The sequence below is a fragment of the Cynocephalus volans genome, chromosome 17 (assembly GCF_027409185.1).
Source record: "Cynocephalus volans isolate mCynVol1 chromosome 17, mCynVol1.pri, whole genome shotgun sequence".
NCBI lineage: Eukaryota > Metazoa > Chordata > Mammalia > Dermoptera > Cynocephalidae > Cynocephalus > Cynocephalus volans.
The window spans coordinates 16749940-16763432 of NC_084476.1; the positions used below are offsets into that span (position 1 = coordinate 16749940).

The following is a 13493-nucleotide window of genomic DNA, read 5'->3' on the forward strand; positions in this document are numbered from 1 at the left end:
CCAAATAGATATTTTATTTCATTTCTGCGAGCCTTAAAAAGTGAAGAGCTAGGGCACGTACGGTACCTACAGGTTTCTATCCTGCTTTTGCAGGGTATAGATCTTACTTGTGAAACACTTTTTCTCAACCCTTCCATCAGAATGACTTAATCCCTTCTCTGAGTGCCCCCCAAATCTTGCTGTTATTTTTTCTTTTATTAACAAAGTATTTAAAATGTTTTGCTTTGTTTTATAATTATTTATGCGCACTTTAACCAGCTTTTTGAGGGCATGGATTCCAGTAATTCAGTGAAAGGCACTATGGCTTAGTGATTAAGAATATGGGATTTAGAATGAAATTCGGACTCAAATCCCAGTTCCACCACTTAGCTGCTTGTATGGTGTCAGGGAGGGAAAACTTTTTCCCTACTTTCTTAAGTTCAGTAACTGGGGGCCTGTGAATTAAACTAACAAAAGACATATTAACAGGAGAACAGGCATACAATTTTTATTCTTAGTTATTGCATAGAAATTCACAGAAAAGAAATGAAACTTGAAGAAGTGGTTAGACTTGGGGGGTGCTTATATACCATTTTAACAAAGGAAAGGGGGTTTGGGTTTCAAGGGATGATAAATCATGGAGAAATGACTTAGGGGATATGTGGGGGAAACTAATGGAAGATAGGGAGGGGCAAACCTTCATAAAGGGAAATTTATGCCCTGCTTTTAGGCAGAAAAAAGAAAGGCAGAGAATTCTTTCTGCATCTGCTGACTCTCAATTTTCTTTGCTCAAAATAATCCTTACGCAAAAGTGGCATATTTTGGGATGGCATATTCTGATTCCCTTCAATGGCCAGGCAAATCCTTTTCTCTGAACCTCAGTTTTGTCAATGACAAATTTTGTCAAGTATGTAATCAGTCCTTGTTTCATAAGGTTATTGTGAGGATTGAAAGTAAAGTATTTAACAAAGTGCTTGGCACATAGGAAGAACTCAATATGTGATAGCTAATTTCAGTTATTTGTGGAACTTTAGAATTGAAGGGCCTCAATATTGTAGTCTAATCCACTCAGTATACAGATAAGAAAATAGGCCCAGAAAGTTAAATTGATATGTCTAAGGTATTATGTTGATATGTGTTACCCTCTCCAGTCCAGTAATCTATATTCTATTGCATTGATATGGGGGTAATTTCTCATTCCTCTTCCCATGTTGAGAAAAAGTTGGGAGTTGGAGTTGATTTGACAAACTGGCATTGAGCACCTAGTACATGCACAGCCTTGAGCTAGATGATGGGCCCAAAGGCATCACTGGCTTGATAAACCAGCATGCTGTGGAGAAGACAGAGGTTACTGATTGGGAACTGGTCCCTAACAAGGACTGCTGATGGTAAGGGTTGGTTGGGAAGAGTTCTTGAGACCAAGGGGGCAGACTTGTGTACCAGAAATACTGCTGAACTTGAGACCACACAGACCTGGGTTTGAATCTTGGTTGGCACAGCCATGTATTAGAAGGGTGGCTTGGCAAAATCTAGGAAATTTGTGTAACAAAATAAATCATGATAGGAATGGATTATAACCCATAAAACAAATATCAATGAATCTATACTGATGTAAACAATTGAACATATAAATAAATGAGGGAGAAGAAAAATCCCTTCCTTCCAGTAGAATTCCAATTAATAAATATATAAGGAATGATAAACGTAGAAAATCACCACTGGCAAATTCCACTGTAATACTTATTTTGGATAAGAATTATCAACAGATGCTAAAATTAACAGATGAAAGTATGAAAAACAGTATGTATAGACTCAAATATCTCCCTACAAGTTCTTATTAATTACAAAAGGAAAAAAAACCCAGTTATTTCACTATAGACAAACTTGGCAGCTATCACCTTAACTAAGAGATCAGGGTTAACATCACCAATTAATGAGACATACTGACATCATGTGCCTCTGACATGCACGCTGAGAAGGAAACAACATCACCTTTGTGGTATTCTTGCCAAAGGTGCATAATCTGAATCTAATCATGGGGAAGCAACAGACAAACAAAAATTGAAGAACAGTCTATCAAATAACTGGCAAGAACTTTTAGAAAGTGTCAATGTCAAAAAAGACAAAGACAAGAGAATTGTCAGAGATTGGAGGAGAGGAAGAAGGTGCAACAACTAAATGCAACGTGAAATCCTGGATTGGATCCTGGACCCGCAAAAGGGAATTAATGACAAAAATGATTAAATTTAAAGAAGATCTGTAGGAAATAGAATTGTATCAATGTAATTTTTTACTTTTGACAATTGTGCTACGGTTCTCTAAGATAATATTTTAGGAAACTGAGTGACGGTTATATCAAGAATTCCTTGCACTGCTTTTGCAATTTTTTTCTAAGTCTGAAATTATTTCTAAAGAAAAGTATAAATAAGAAAGAAAGAAAGAGAAAGAAAGAAAGAAAGAAAAGAAAGAAAGTAAGCGTGGTCTTTGGCAGATCTTTTTCCTTCTCTGAGCCTTAGTTTACTCATCTAGAGAACAAGGCCGTCATCACAATCCACTTCACAGTTTTGTGAGGATAAAATGGAATAGTGCAAAGTACCAGTGTGCATGTATTGCTCCTATAAAGTGATTCTTACTGTTAGTAATGGCAGGTCAAGCGTCTTGAGCTACTAAAACGTCAGGAGGATTCTGCCCAAATGAAAAACATCTGGCTGCAAGTTACTTCCTCCCAGACACTTGATATGGACTTGTCCAAGGAAATAATAATGCCAGCTTTGTGCTGGGTGACTGTTGTCAAGGAGATGGCCCCAGATAGCCCAAACAGCTGGTGGCAGTGACGTCACCTTCAGGGTTGGCAGAAAGAAAGGCCATGGTAAAACGGAGACAAGGCCAAGGCCTCTGTCCTTGAGCATGAAAGCACTATAGTAGCAGGAAAAACAACTTCCCAGATAGCCTTTCCTTTGTGCAATTGATTCTATTTTTAGTTTCCAAATTCACTAAAGGATTTATCCCACAATTCAGGAACATGTTCTTGCTGAATAGGGCAATGATTAATCATATTGAGATCTCCTTACAGGTTCTTTATAGTTTCTAAAGTATCTAATTAGATAATGCAACCATGTGAGCTGGCATCGTCTGCCCCACTTTACACATGGAAAAACCAAGATGTAGCAAGGGGAAGGGACCTCAGCTCACAGGTTAAATGGGAAGAGTTTCCAGGGTCAGAATCCAGGTGTCCAGACTTCCAGTCCTGCACTCATGCTGCCCACACTGAGATTCACCTCTTAGCAACCTTGAAGCAGTTGCCCAAGCAGTAGAGTCTGGTGAACACATCACTTAAATACTGTTGTCTGGATGTAGACTTCACCACTTAATGCTAAATTCTTAAGTGGAGAAAACAAACAAATAGGGAAAACAGGCTGTTTGAAACAAGTAGTGCATTCGGGTGGACAGGGACCTGGGCTCAAATCCTAGCTCTGGCACTCACCAGCAGTGGGACCTTCAGTAAGTTGTTTTTACCTTTTTCAGCCTCAGTCTTCTTAAGTGAAATGGGTATAATAGTAGCACCTACTCCAAAAGGTTGTTGTGAGGGTTAAATGAGGCGGTGCGTGTGATATACCTGGCACAAGCAGCATGTTAAGACATGCTCGAAGTGTGTAAGTCAGATCCTCTTCCTGTTTTCTTTGTCAAGAGCTTTCATCTGCTGGATGGAAAGTTAGATCCTTCATTTGGGAAGTGATGATTTGTAACTCATCCTCCCTCACCAGAATAGAGTTGGCTATGTGTTAGTAGCTTTGAAGTAAACACAAAAATCACCTCTAGAGCTGTAAGAGAGGTCCATTGAGTCGCAGATGTGGAAACTGAGGTCCAGAGAGGAATAGTGGTCTGCCAAAGATCACAGTCAGTGGCAGAGCCAGGGTAGGAATCCTGACACCCCAGCTTCCCTGCTTTTGGACACACTAACCTCATGGGTTGAACTTAGCATTCGCAAGGAGTGTTGGGTCCAGGGCTTCAAGGATTTCCCCTTTCTAGGGCAGTGCAGCTGGTGTGCCAATCCCTCTCTATCAGGCTGTTATCATATTGCTGATTCTAGGGGTGGTTGAAGATCTGAGGGAGAAGAGGACCAGGCACAGAACTGTGGGTTTTGTAGGCCTCACTAAAGCAGAGAAAGAGAGAGAGAGAGAGAGAGAGAGAGAGAGAGAGAGAGAGAGAGAGAGAGAGAGAGAGAGAGAAGAAGACATGGGATATATGAAATTACTATTGACTGGGCTCCTAAAGGTATTTCAGATCATCTTACAAAAACCTTGCAGGATAGCTATTATCCCCATTTTTCCAGATTCATCAATTGATTGAATCATTCATTCATCCATTTAACATAAACACCTGTGGGGTAGCAGGCACAGTGCTAGCTGTTGAGAATATAGCAATGAACAATTCAGAACACAGTCTTTCCCTCATGGGGCAAGAGGAAGACATTAAAAAAAACACACAAATATATAATTGCAAAATGTGGTAAGTGCTACAAAGGAAAAATATGGGTGGCTAAGAATACAAGAAAGAGACTTGATTTAGATTAAACGATTAGGGAAGCCTTCTTTTGGAAAGTAATTGGTTAATTACTTAATTGAAGAATGAGGAAACTGAGGCTGAGGGGGAACTTTTCCTTATTTTCATCCAGGACTCTCCCAACAGCCTGCAGAGGTAGGAGCAACATAGAGACAGGGAAGGAAAGGTTGGTTTCACTGGCTATGCTCTGCCAAAATTATCTAGGTGTTTGGTGATTGCTATGTGCTTTAAGAAAGACAGCCAAGATTATGGAGGGAGCCCTCGTCTAGTTGGCAGGAGCTGCGGACCTGGCTCCAGTTGACAGACTTACTGTGTATTACTTTGGGCGAGTCATTTCCTCTCTCTGGGCCTCGGTTTACTGATTCATTTGCGTTTGAGTCTAACGGTGATAGAGGATCACTAAATAAGAGCTCGGAGTGGGAGTGTGGCGGACCCCTTGGCTCTCAGGATGTTATTTGCTTCAAATTAAGTGTGCAAATTACTGCTTGCTTTAGGATTCCGCCCGTAGGATTTTTCTAAAGGGAAGCAGTACTCAATTATCTGCGTTCCAACTCAAGGCAACGACTTTTGGATGCACAGACCCAAGGTTCTGGGGTCACCATTTTAGAAAAGCAAACACAGGGTTAGGAACTCTGAGGATCCGTGAGGGGCTGTTATTTCCGTCTCCCGCTTAGATTAACGGACACGGCCGGCTTTCGCCCTCAACAAAGATGGCGTCTACGCTAGCCCCGGCCTGAGCGCCCTCACAAAAAATGGCAGCCGACTTCTCTTTCCTTAGTCTTGTTTGCCCAAGCGCGGACGCTCTGCCCTTAGTTAAGATGGCGCCTGCCGACGCTTCCCTGCCCGGCCTCTGGCCCCGGCAGGTCGGCTTCACGGCGCGCGCCTCGGTGACCCGCCTCGTTTCCGTAGGAAGAAGCGCCGGGAAAGATGGCGGCGGCTGTGGTTTGAATTCCAGCGGCGCCGCCAGAGTCAGAACAAGAGCTGGGTTGGAGGAGGCGGGGACCTGGGGCGCCTGGCGGAAGGCTGGGAATCAGGGGCGCTGTCGCCACCTCTGTGACCATGATGGGCTCCGTGCTGGAAGAGGACGTCACCCTTCCAACGCTCAGCGGCTGCAGGTGCGGCCCGGGCATTGGGGGTTCGCGGTAACCGGGCCGGGGTTCTAGCTGGTGGGGGTTCGCTCTAACGGGGCCTTGGGGTTTGCTCTGGGGGGTGTTTCAGGGTGTGCGGCCGGGGCAGTGTGTGCAGTGGGTTCCTTCGGGGAGGGTCTCTGGGGGGCCCACCAGGTGACACTGAGTATAGGGGGCTGGAGGGTTCCGATCTGCACCACGCTGGCCTCTAGTATTTCGGGACATACTTTGAAGAGGGTGTGAAGAACATGTAAAGGGTTTTCTGAAAGTTGGGGGGGTGGGTACTTGAAGTGTGCCATTAGTGGGGGCCGACTGGGGGATAGGGACCTTGAGGGCACTTGATGGTTCATTGTGGTTTGGGGGTTTGTTTTCCTCATGGGGAGTGTGGTCGGTATACTCAGACTTTAATTTCGGATCACTTAGTGGCCACCTTGGACGGAGGCTGTGGAGTACAGTGGTTAAGAGACTTGACCGGAGTTGGACAGAATTGGATTCAAATGTGACCCTATAAACTGACTAGCTGTGTGACCTTCGTAAAGTGACTTCACCTGCTTTCCCATCTGTAAAATGGATATAGTAATATCCACCCAGCAGAGTTGGGGTGAGGATTAAAAGAAAGGATGCCTGCCCAGCAATTAGCTTGCCAAGTGTAGTGCGTGGCACATAATCAGTGCTTAAACCTTTTTCCTGTGTTGCCATTATTATTATTATTATTATTATTATTATTATTACTGTCATCAATAGTGATACAAATTGGGCAATAATGGTGGAGAGTGGTCTCCCAGTGGACCTTCCCCAAGGGGTGGTTGGAGTCCATTGCTGGTGGGACCAGGGTCTCTCCTAGTAGGAAGCCCTGACGGAGTAGACTGTTCTAGGGATGGGCCCCTTTGGTCGTCCTGCTAGTGACTGCCTGCTGCTTTTAGCCAACAGACCCTAATTGAAAGGGTGATCATGATATTTATTGTGCCTACTGGGAGGCCTTTCAGAGTGAAATGGGCACAATTAGTATTTAGATGCTTTTTAAAATGTAAATCTGATCTTCACATTCTGCTGCTTTATACTTTTAATGGTTCTTATTGCCATTAAGATAAAAGCCTGTTATCCCTTCTTATCTCAATGCTGGTAGGCCAAACACTTGGGCTTTGGGGGACCCAGACCTAGCTGGGTTTCAGTTCCAATTGTGCCACTTGACCCCATGACCCTGGGCAAGCTTCTCATCCTCTGTGAGCTCAGTTTTCATCATCTGTAAAATGGGTTGGTATAAAGCCCAGAGTTGGCATAAGGACTAAAATGAGTCTAAAAGGGTTTGCTGAGTGTCTGACCCAGAGTACCTACTCAACAGATCATCAAATATTCTCCATTCCCTTCTCTCCCTGCTTTTGCAGGACCCAGGTACTGCATACATCCTGGTAGCTAATCTCTTACCTGCTTTAGACCCTCCCTAGCTCCTTGCCATCCTCAGGGTGAAGTTTTTTAATACTGTTTCCAAGGACCTTCATAATCTGGCCCCGTCTACTTCTTCAGCCTCCTCTCTCCTTTTTCTCCCGATCCTGTGTCCTCCCCAAGCCCTTCACTCTATGCTAGGCTGCCAGACTGTTCGTCATGAACGATCTTGCCTTGTTCTTTTGCACTGCTGGGCCTGTGCACTTTCTGTTCCTGCTGCCAGGATTGGTGTCCCTTCCCCTTTGCCTTATTAATACCTATTATTTTTCAAGTCTCAATTTATTTATTTATTTTCTTTTTAAAATTTATTTTTCTTTTCAGGTCTCAATTTAGATATCACTGCCAGAAAGCCTTCACTGACTGACATTCCCCAACCAACCACACCCACCTGTCACTGACCCTATCTCAGGCCTTATTGACCTCACTGAATTTTGTTGACCAGCACTGTCCAATAGAAATACAAGCCATACGTGTAATTTAAATTTTCTAACAGTCACTTTAAAAAATATAAAAAGAAACAGGTGAAATTAATAATATATTTTATTTAACCTAATATTTTCATATATTATCATTCTAATTTGTAATCAATAGAATTTTTAAAAATTTTTGCAGTGACTTGGAGTAGAAAAAATTATTAGGGAGATATTTTACATTCTTTTTTATCTTACTAATTCTTAGAAATTCAGTATGAATTTTACATTTTTAGCACTTCTCATTCGGACTAACCACATTTCAAGTGGTTAATAAGTAAATGTGGCTGATGGCTCTTGTGTTGGACAATGCAGATGTTGACTTATCTTCTCCCAGGTCAGGCTGTGACCCATTGGAGTGCAGAGAATGCATTTTGTTCATTTTTGTAACCTCAGTTCCTAACCTGGTACCTGGCACATAATAGAGGCTCAGTGCCTATTTGTTAAATCACTGAATAAACAATAGTCTTTTGAGGTGAGAGTATTATCCCCTTTATACTGGGGACTTTGAGGCTCAGAGAGGTGAAGCAGACAGTTTGGGATCACACAGGAAGTACACAATTGAGTCAGGATTTAAATCCAAGCTTACTGATGCCGAAGCCTGGCTCTTAGTACCCTCTGCTGCCTTCCAACTAGTTCTTCTCTGAACCAATTCTGACTAGGAGGATTCCAGGAAGGTTTTACAGAGCTCCTGGCTCTTGAACTGGTCCATAGAGAGTGGCAGAAACATCCTGAGAGACATAGGTTCTCCATTAGGTGATTATAATGGAAGAGAAAAATCCCTAGAATAAAGTCACCCCTTTTTATTCTAATATATTACTTTCTAGCTTAGTCGGTACAGCATGAGACTTAATATACTGCTTTCTGAACACTTTTCTGCTTGAGAATTTCCAAGCCCCAGTTTTAAAGACTAAACTGGAGTCCAGTTTGTCCTTAGATTTTTGTTGAATTAGTTAGTGTGCATCATTCCCTCCAAACTTGATCACCTGTTGGTGCCCCAAACAGCTTCAGCTCTGAGGATGTTAGGCCAAGATTCCAGCCTCAGTGACCTTGCCGAAACTAATGCCATTTACTAAGTCCTGCCTTGTTGTGTGGAAAGAACCGGGACTTTGTAGTCAGGATGGGTGGGTATGAGTCGTGGTTCAGCCAGTTGCTATGTGTGTTATTGTGAGTAATTCACTTAGCCCTTCTGACCTCGGTTTCTCTTTGGTGATAATGCCTATTTTATTGTGTGGCTGTGTGGATGTAGTAAGATTGTACATGTTAAATGCCTGGCACCTACTAGGGAGTGCATTAAATGTTAGCTAGTTTTGTTATACTGTTACCACCACGCACTGTGTCCTGGACAGAATCGTCTGTGCCCACAACCCTGGGTCCATCCCTTTGTTTTCATGCCTTGGAGTTTACTTCTGCCCAGCTGTGAGCTTGCTAAGGCCTGGGCCTAGGCTTTTTCATCCATGGGTTCCTCCAGCACATGGCCTGGAGCAACAAGTGCTTGCTGTCTAGTTAGGAACAGATCAAAAACAAAAGTTTTCCTGTAAGCACAGTCTGTACTTTCTTGGGCAAAGAGTGCCTCATGGACTTTTGTAGAAGAGGTCAGGAAAGAGGATGGTGAGATGAAATTTCTGGTGAAGGTTTGATGGTGGTAGGAGAGCTGGCCTTGGATTGGGGGTACCCCTAGGCCGTGAGGCTTGAGGAGAGTGTTCCTTGAGTACAGGGAGCCCTTCTCGTTTGATTTCCACTGTAGAACCATGTCTGGCACATAGTAGCACCTAGAACCATGTCTGACACGTAGTAGAGGTTCAACCAATATTTGTTGAATGAATCCATTTTATTCAATCTCCGTTTGAAAAGTTAGATACCGTGTCAGTATAGACTCCATGTTTAGGAGTGAAATGCTGCTTTGTAATCACTGTGAAAAAGTATATACATAAAAAAGATATGTAAAAAATGTATACACAGTGTCAACTGGTATAGTCTTTCAAGAACACAATTTGGCATTGTCTATTAATAATAAAAATATGCCCAAGTGTGTTAAACAGTTTATTGAGATATAATTTACATGCTATAAATTTCACCTATTTAATTATTTTAGTATATTTACGGAGTTGTGCATCCATCACCATAATCTAATTTTAGAGCATTTTCAGTATCCAAAGAAGAAACCCTGTGCCCATCAGCAGTCGTTTCCCGCTCTTCCACTCCCCTCTCCCCGACCTCAGCCCTCGGCAATCACTGTCTGCTTTCTGTCTGTACAGAGTTGCCTGTCCTGGACATCTCATATGAATGGGTCTTATAATACGTGTCTTTCGTGAGGTTCATTCATGTTGTAACATATATCAGTACTTCATTCCTTTTTAAAAAAAAATTTATTATTTTTTTCATTGTGGTAAAATATATATATAACAGAATTTACCATCATAGCCACTTTTAGGTGTATGGTTCAGTTGGATAAATACGTTCGTGCTGTTGTGTAACCATCACAACCATTCATCTCCATAACTCATTTCATCATGTAAAAATGGAATTCTTTACTCATGAAACAGTGACTCCCTGTTCCGTTCTTCTTCCAGCCCCTGGCAACCACGATTCTGCTTTCTGTCTCTGATGTTGACTACTCTAAGTACCTCATGTAAATGGAATCATACAGTATTTGTTTTTTTTTTGTGCCTGGCTTATTTCATTTAGTGTAATGTCCTCAAGGTTCATCTATGTTGTAGCATGTGACAGAATTTCCTTTCTTTTTAAAGCTGAATAATATTCCAATGTGTGTTATGTACCACAATTTGCTTATCCATTCAACTGTTGATAAATACTTGGGTTGCTTCCACGTTTTAGCTACTGTGAATAATGCTGCTGTGAATATGGGTGTATAAATATCTCTTCGAAATTGTGCTTTCAGTTCTTTTGGGTATATACCCAGAAGTGAAATTGCTGTATTGTATGGTAATTCTACTTTTAGTTTTTTGAGGAACTGCCGTACTGTTTTCCACAGCAGCTATACCGTCATTTTACATTCCCACCAACAGTGCACAAGTGTTCCAATTTCTCTATCCTCACCAGCACTTGTTATTTTCTGTTTTTTGTTGTTGTTGTTAGTGTTCATTCCTTTTTATGGCTGAGTAATATTCCATTGTACACACGTATCACATTTTGTTTATTTATTTTGATGGAAGTTTGGTTCATTTCTACTTTTCATCTATTATGAATAATGTTACTATGAACATGTATTCATGTACAAGTTTTTGTGTGGACATACATTTTCATATCTCTTGAGTGTTTACCTAGGAGTGGAATTGCTGGGTCATTTAGTAACCCTATGTTTAACATTTTGAAGAACTGCCCAACTCTGTTCCAAAGTGGCTGTAGCATTTTACACTCCCACCAGTGGTATGGGAGGGTTCTAATTTCTCCATATCCTCACTCACACTTTCTATTATCTGTCCTTTTGATTATAACCATCCTTGGGTGTGTGACATGGTGTCTCATTGTGGTATTGATTTACATTTCTGTAATGACTAATGATGTTGAGTATCTTTTCATGTGCTCATTAGACATTTGTATATTTTCTGTGGAGAAATGTCTGTTCAGATCTTTTGCCCATTTAAGAAAATGTGAATATGTTTTGAGCCAGCAATTACACTTGTTATCTCTCCTAGAGAAATTCTCATACATGTGCACAATGGGACCTTTATAGGGATATTCCATATGGCATTGTTTGTAAAAGAAAATCTTGGAAACAAATTGAATTACTATCAATAGGGGATTGGGTAAGTACACATCCTTCCAAAAGTGTCTTTTAGACTGTTTGTGACCCATTGGTAGCTCATGAAATTCAGTTTACTAGGTAGCAACCAGGATTTAAAAAAATAGAACAGAGGGCCAGCCCGTGGCTCACTTGGGAGAGTGTGGTGCTGATAACACCAAGGCCACGGGTTCAGATCCCTATATAGGGATGACCGGTTAGTTCACTTGGGAGAGCGTGGTGCTGACAACACCACGTCAAGGGCTGAGATCCCCTTACGGGTCATCTTTTTTTTTTTTTTAACCAGTAAGGGTATCGTAATCCTTGGCTTGGTGTCCTCCGCACCACGCTCAACCAGTGAGCGCACCGGCCATCCCTATATAGGATCCGAACCCGCGGCCTCGGCGCTACCAGCGCCGCACTCTCTTGAGTGAGCCACGGGGCTGGCCCTGTTTTTAATAGAACTGAATAGAAAACATTTCAGGGATTAGGAGTAACAGATTTCTATGCATCATTGTCAATAAAGTTTGAAAAACTGCTGAAGAATACTTTGTGGGAGTTAAAAAATTAAAAACATTGAGGCAGATCTATCTGTACTGTCATGAAAACATCTTTAGGACACGTTAAGCAGAGGAAAGATGTTGCAGGGTAACATATATAGTTTGATTGCATTTGTTTCACTTTTAGGCTGCAAAATTAAAACTATATATGTATGTAAATACACAGGAAAAGATCTGGAAGGATACCTCCATGGAGGGAACTAAGATGGGAATGAGGAGTAGCCGAGGAGAATTGTAGGCTCATCTGTGTTTTTTGTATTTATTTCTTTTCTAATTAAGAGTAACAGAATGAAAAATGAATTGTTAAAAGACAAACAAAAGTGCACTTGTTGGTGTAACTGTTTTCTGAGTGTGATGTCCAGTCCCATCCATGGCTGTCATAACACTTTATCGTTGAAGTGCTTAGTCCTCGTTGGGTCTTGTGGAGTGAATGGACAATTGTTGCTGGCATATGTAGGCACAGAAAGAGATCGCTTCTTTTGGGTGGCAATAGAGCAAGAGAGGAGGATGAGATGGTGAAGCTCAGGTGAGGGTCCATTCATTCAGTCAACAGGTAGTTGACAAACAGCAGCCATGGTGGCTGTGCACTGTGATGATTGCTGGAAGCCTCTGCCTTGGTTCATTTGGTCCTCAGCACTACCACCACACCCTTGAGGAAGGCATTAGGGGTGCTGGGGTGGTGTAGAGGTTTAGAGCCTGGGGTCTGAAATCAGGCCAGCTTGGGGTTTCCAGCATTTTAACTTTTCTGGGCTTCTGTTTCCTCATTATATAAAAAATAAAAACAACATTTAAAAAATACCACCTACTACAGGAGGGCTTTGGAGAGGATTGAATGACTTACCCTGAACATGGTGCCTGCATAGCGTAGGTACCACCTACAGGCTATGTTTCTCATGATTCTGCTTTATTTTGCATGTTAGGAAGTTGGCACTCCATCATGTGCCACATTCGTATAGGAGCTTTGGGTGGCCCAGACACAGTTAAGTAAATGGAAAGGGCACTGAGAACCTGGATTTGGTCTCAGCTTTGTCATTAACCCTTTGTGATTTTGAGAAAATAAGTTCCTACCCATTTCTGGGCCTCAATCTTCCCATGCATGCAATGATAAAATCATACCAAAGCCCTCTTTTGATTGCATTGTTTTTATTTGTAGTGGATCTCCTGAGGCCCCAACCTTAATTCTAAGGCCAAGAGTCAATAATCAGAATGGAAAGGGAGAGCTGTGTGGGGCTGGAGGTGTGGTTGGAACTGACTGGAGGGTGCAGGTGATAGAGATTCATAGCATTTTAAAAGTGGGTAGGTAAAGTCCCAGTGGAAATTTGGCAGGAACCAGGCAGGAATTTCTGCATAACACAGTGGTTTCATCTCAGAGTTGGGTTGTCAAATGTCGTTTTTCAAACTTCATGTTTGCCTGCTGGAAGCTTGTCTAAGACCAAAATCTTTTGCTTTGCCTGCCAGGTAGTTTTCAGCCATGATTGGTCTTGGCTTGAGTTGCTGATGGACGATTTCAGCCAGTAGGAGTTAATATATTGGCTGTGATGGAGAGAACCCCAGACTGAGAACGTAGGATCACACTCTAGGCTAAACTTGGCCAACAACCTGGCAT

The 13493-nt window shown here is 42.1% G+C and overlaps 1 protein-coding gene across 7 annotated transcripts in view; it reads left to right on the forward strand.

Moving 5' to 3' along the window:
* The first annotated feature begins 5456 nt into the window (after positions 1–5456).
* Positions 5457–13493, forward strand: part of CDK5RAP2 (CDK5 regulatory subunit associated protein 2) — a 180901-nt gene continuing 172864 nt past the window's right edge. For all 7 annotated transcript variants that reach the window (XM_063081771.1, XM_063081776.1, XM_063081777.1 and 4 more), the window contains exon 1: positions 5457–5657. In XM_063081771.1, the coding sequence (XP_062937841.1) occupies positions 5602–5657 (56 nt within the window). In that variant the 5' untranslated portion in view covers positions 5457–5601. The remainder of the gene's footprint in view (positions 5658–13493) is intronic.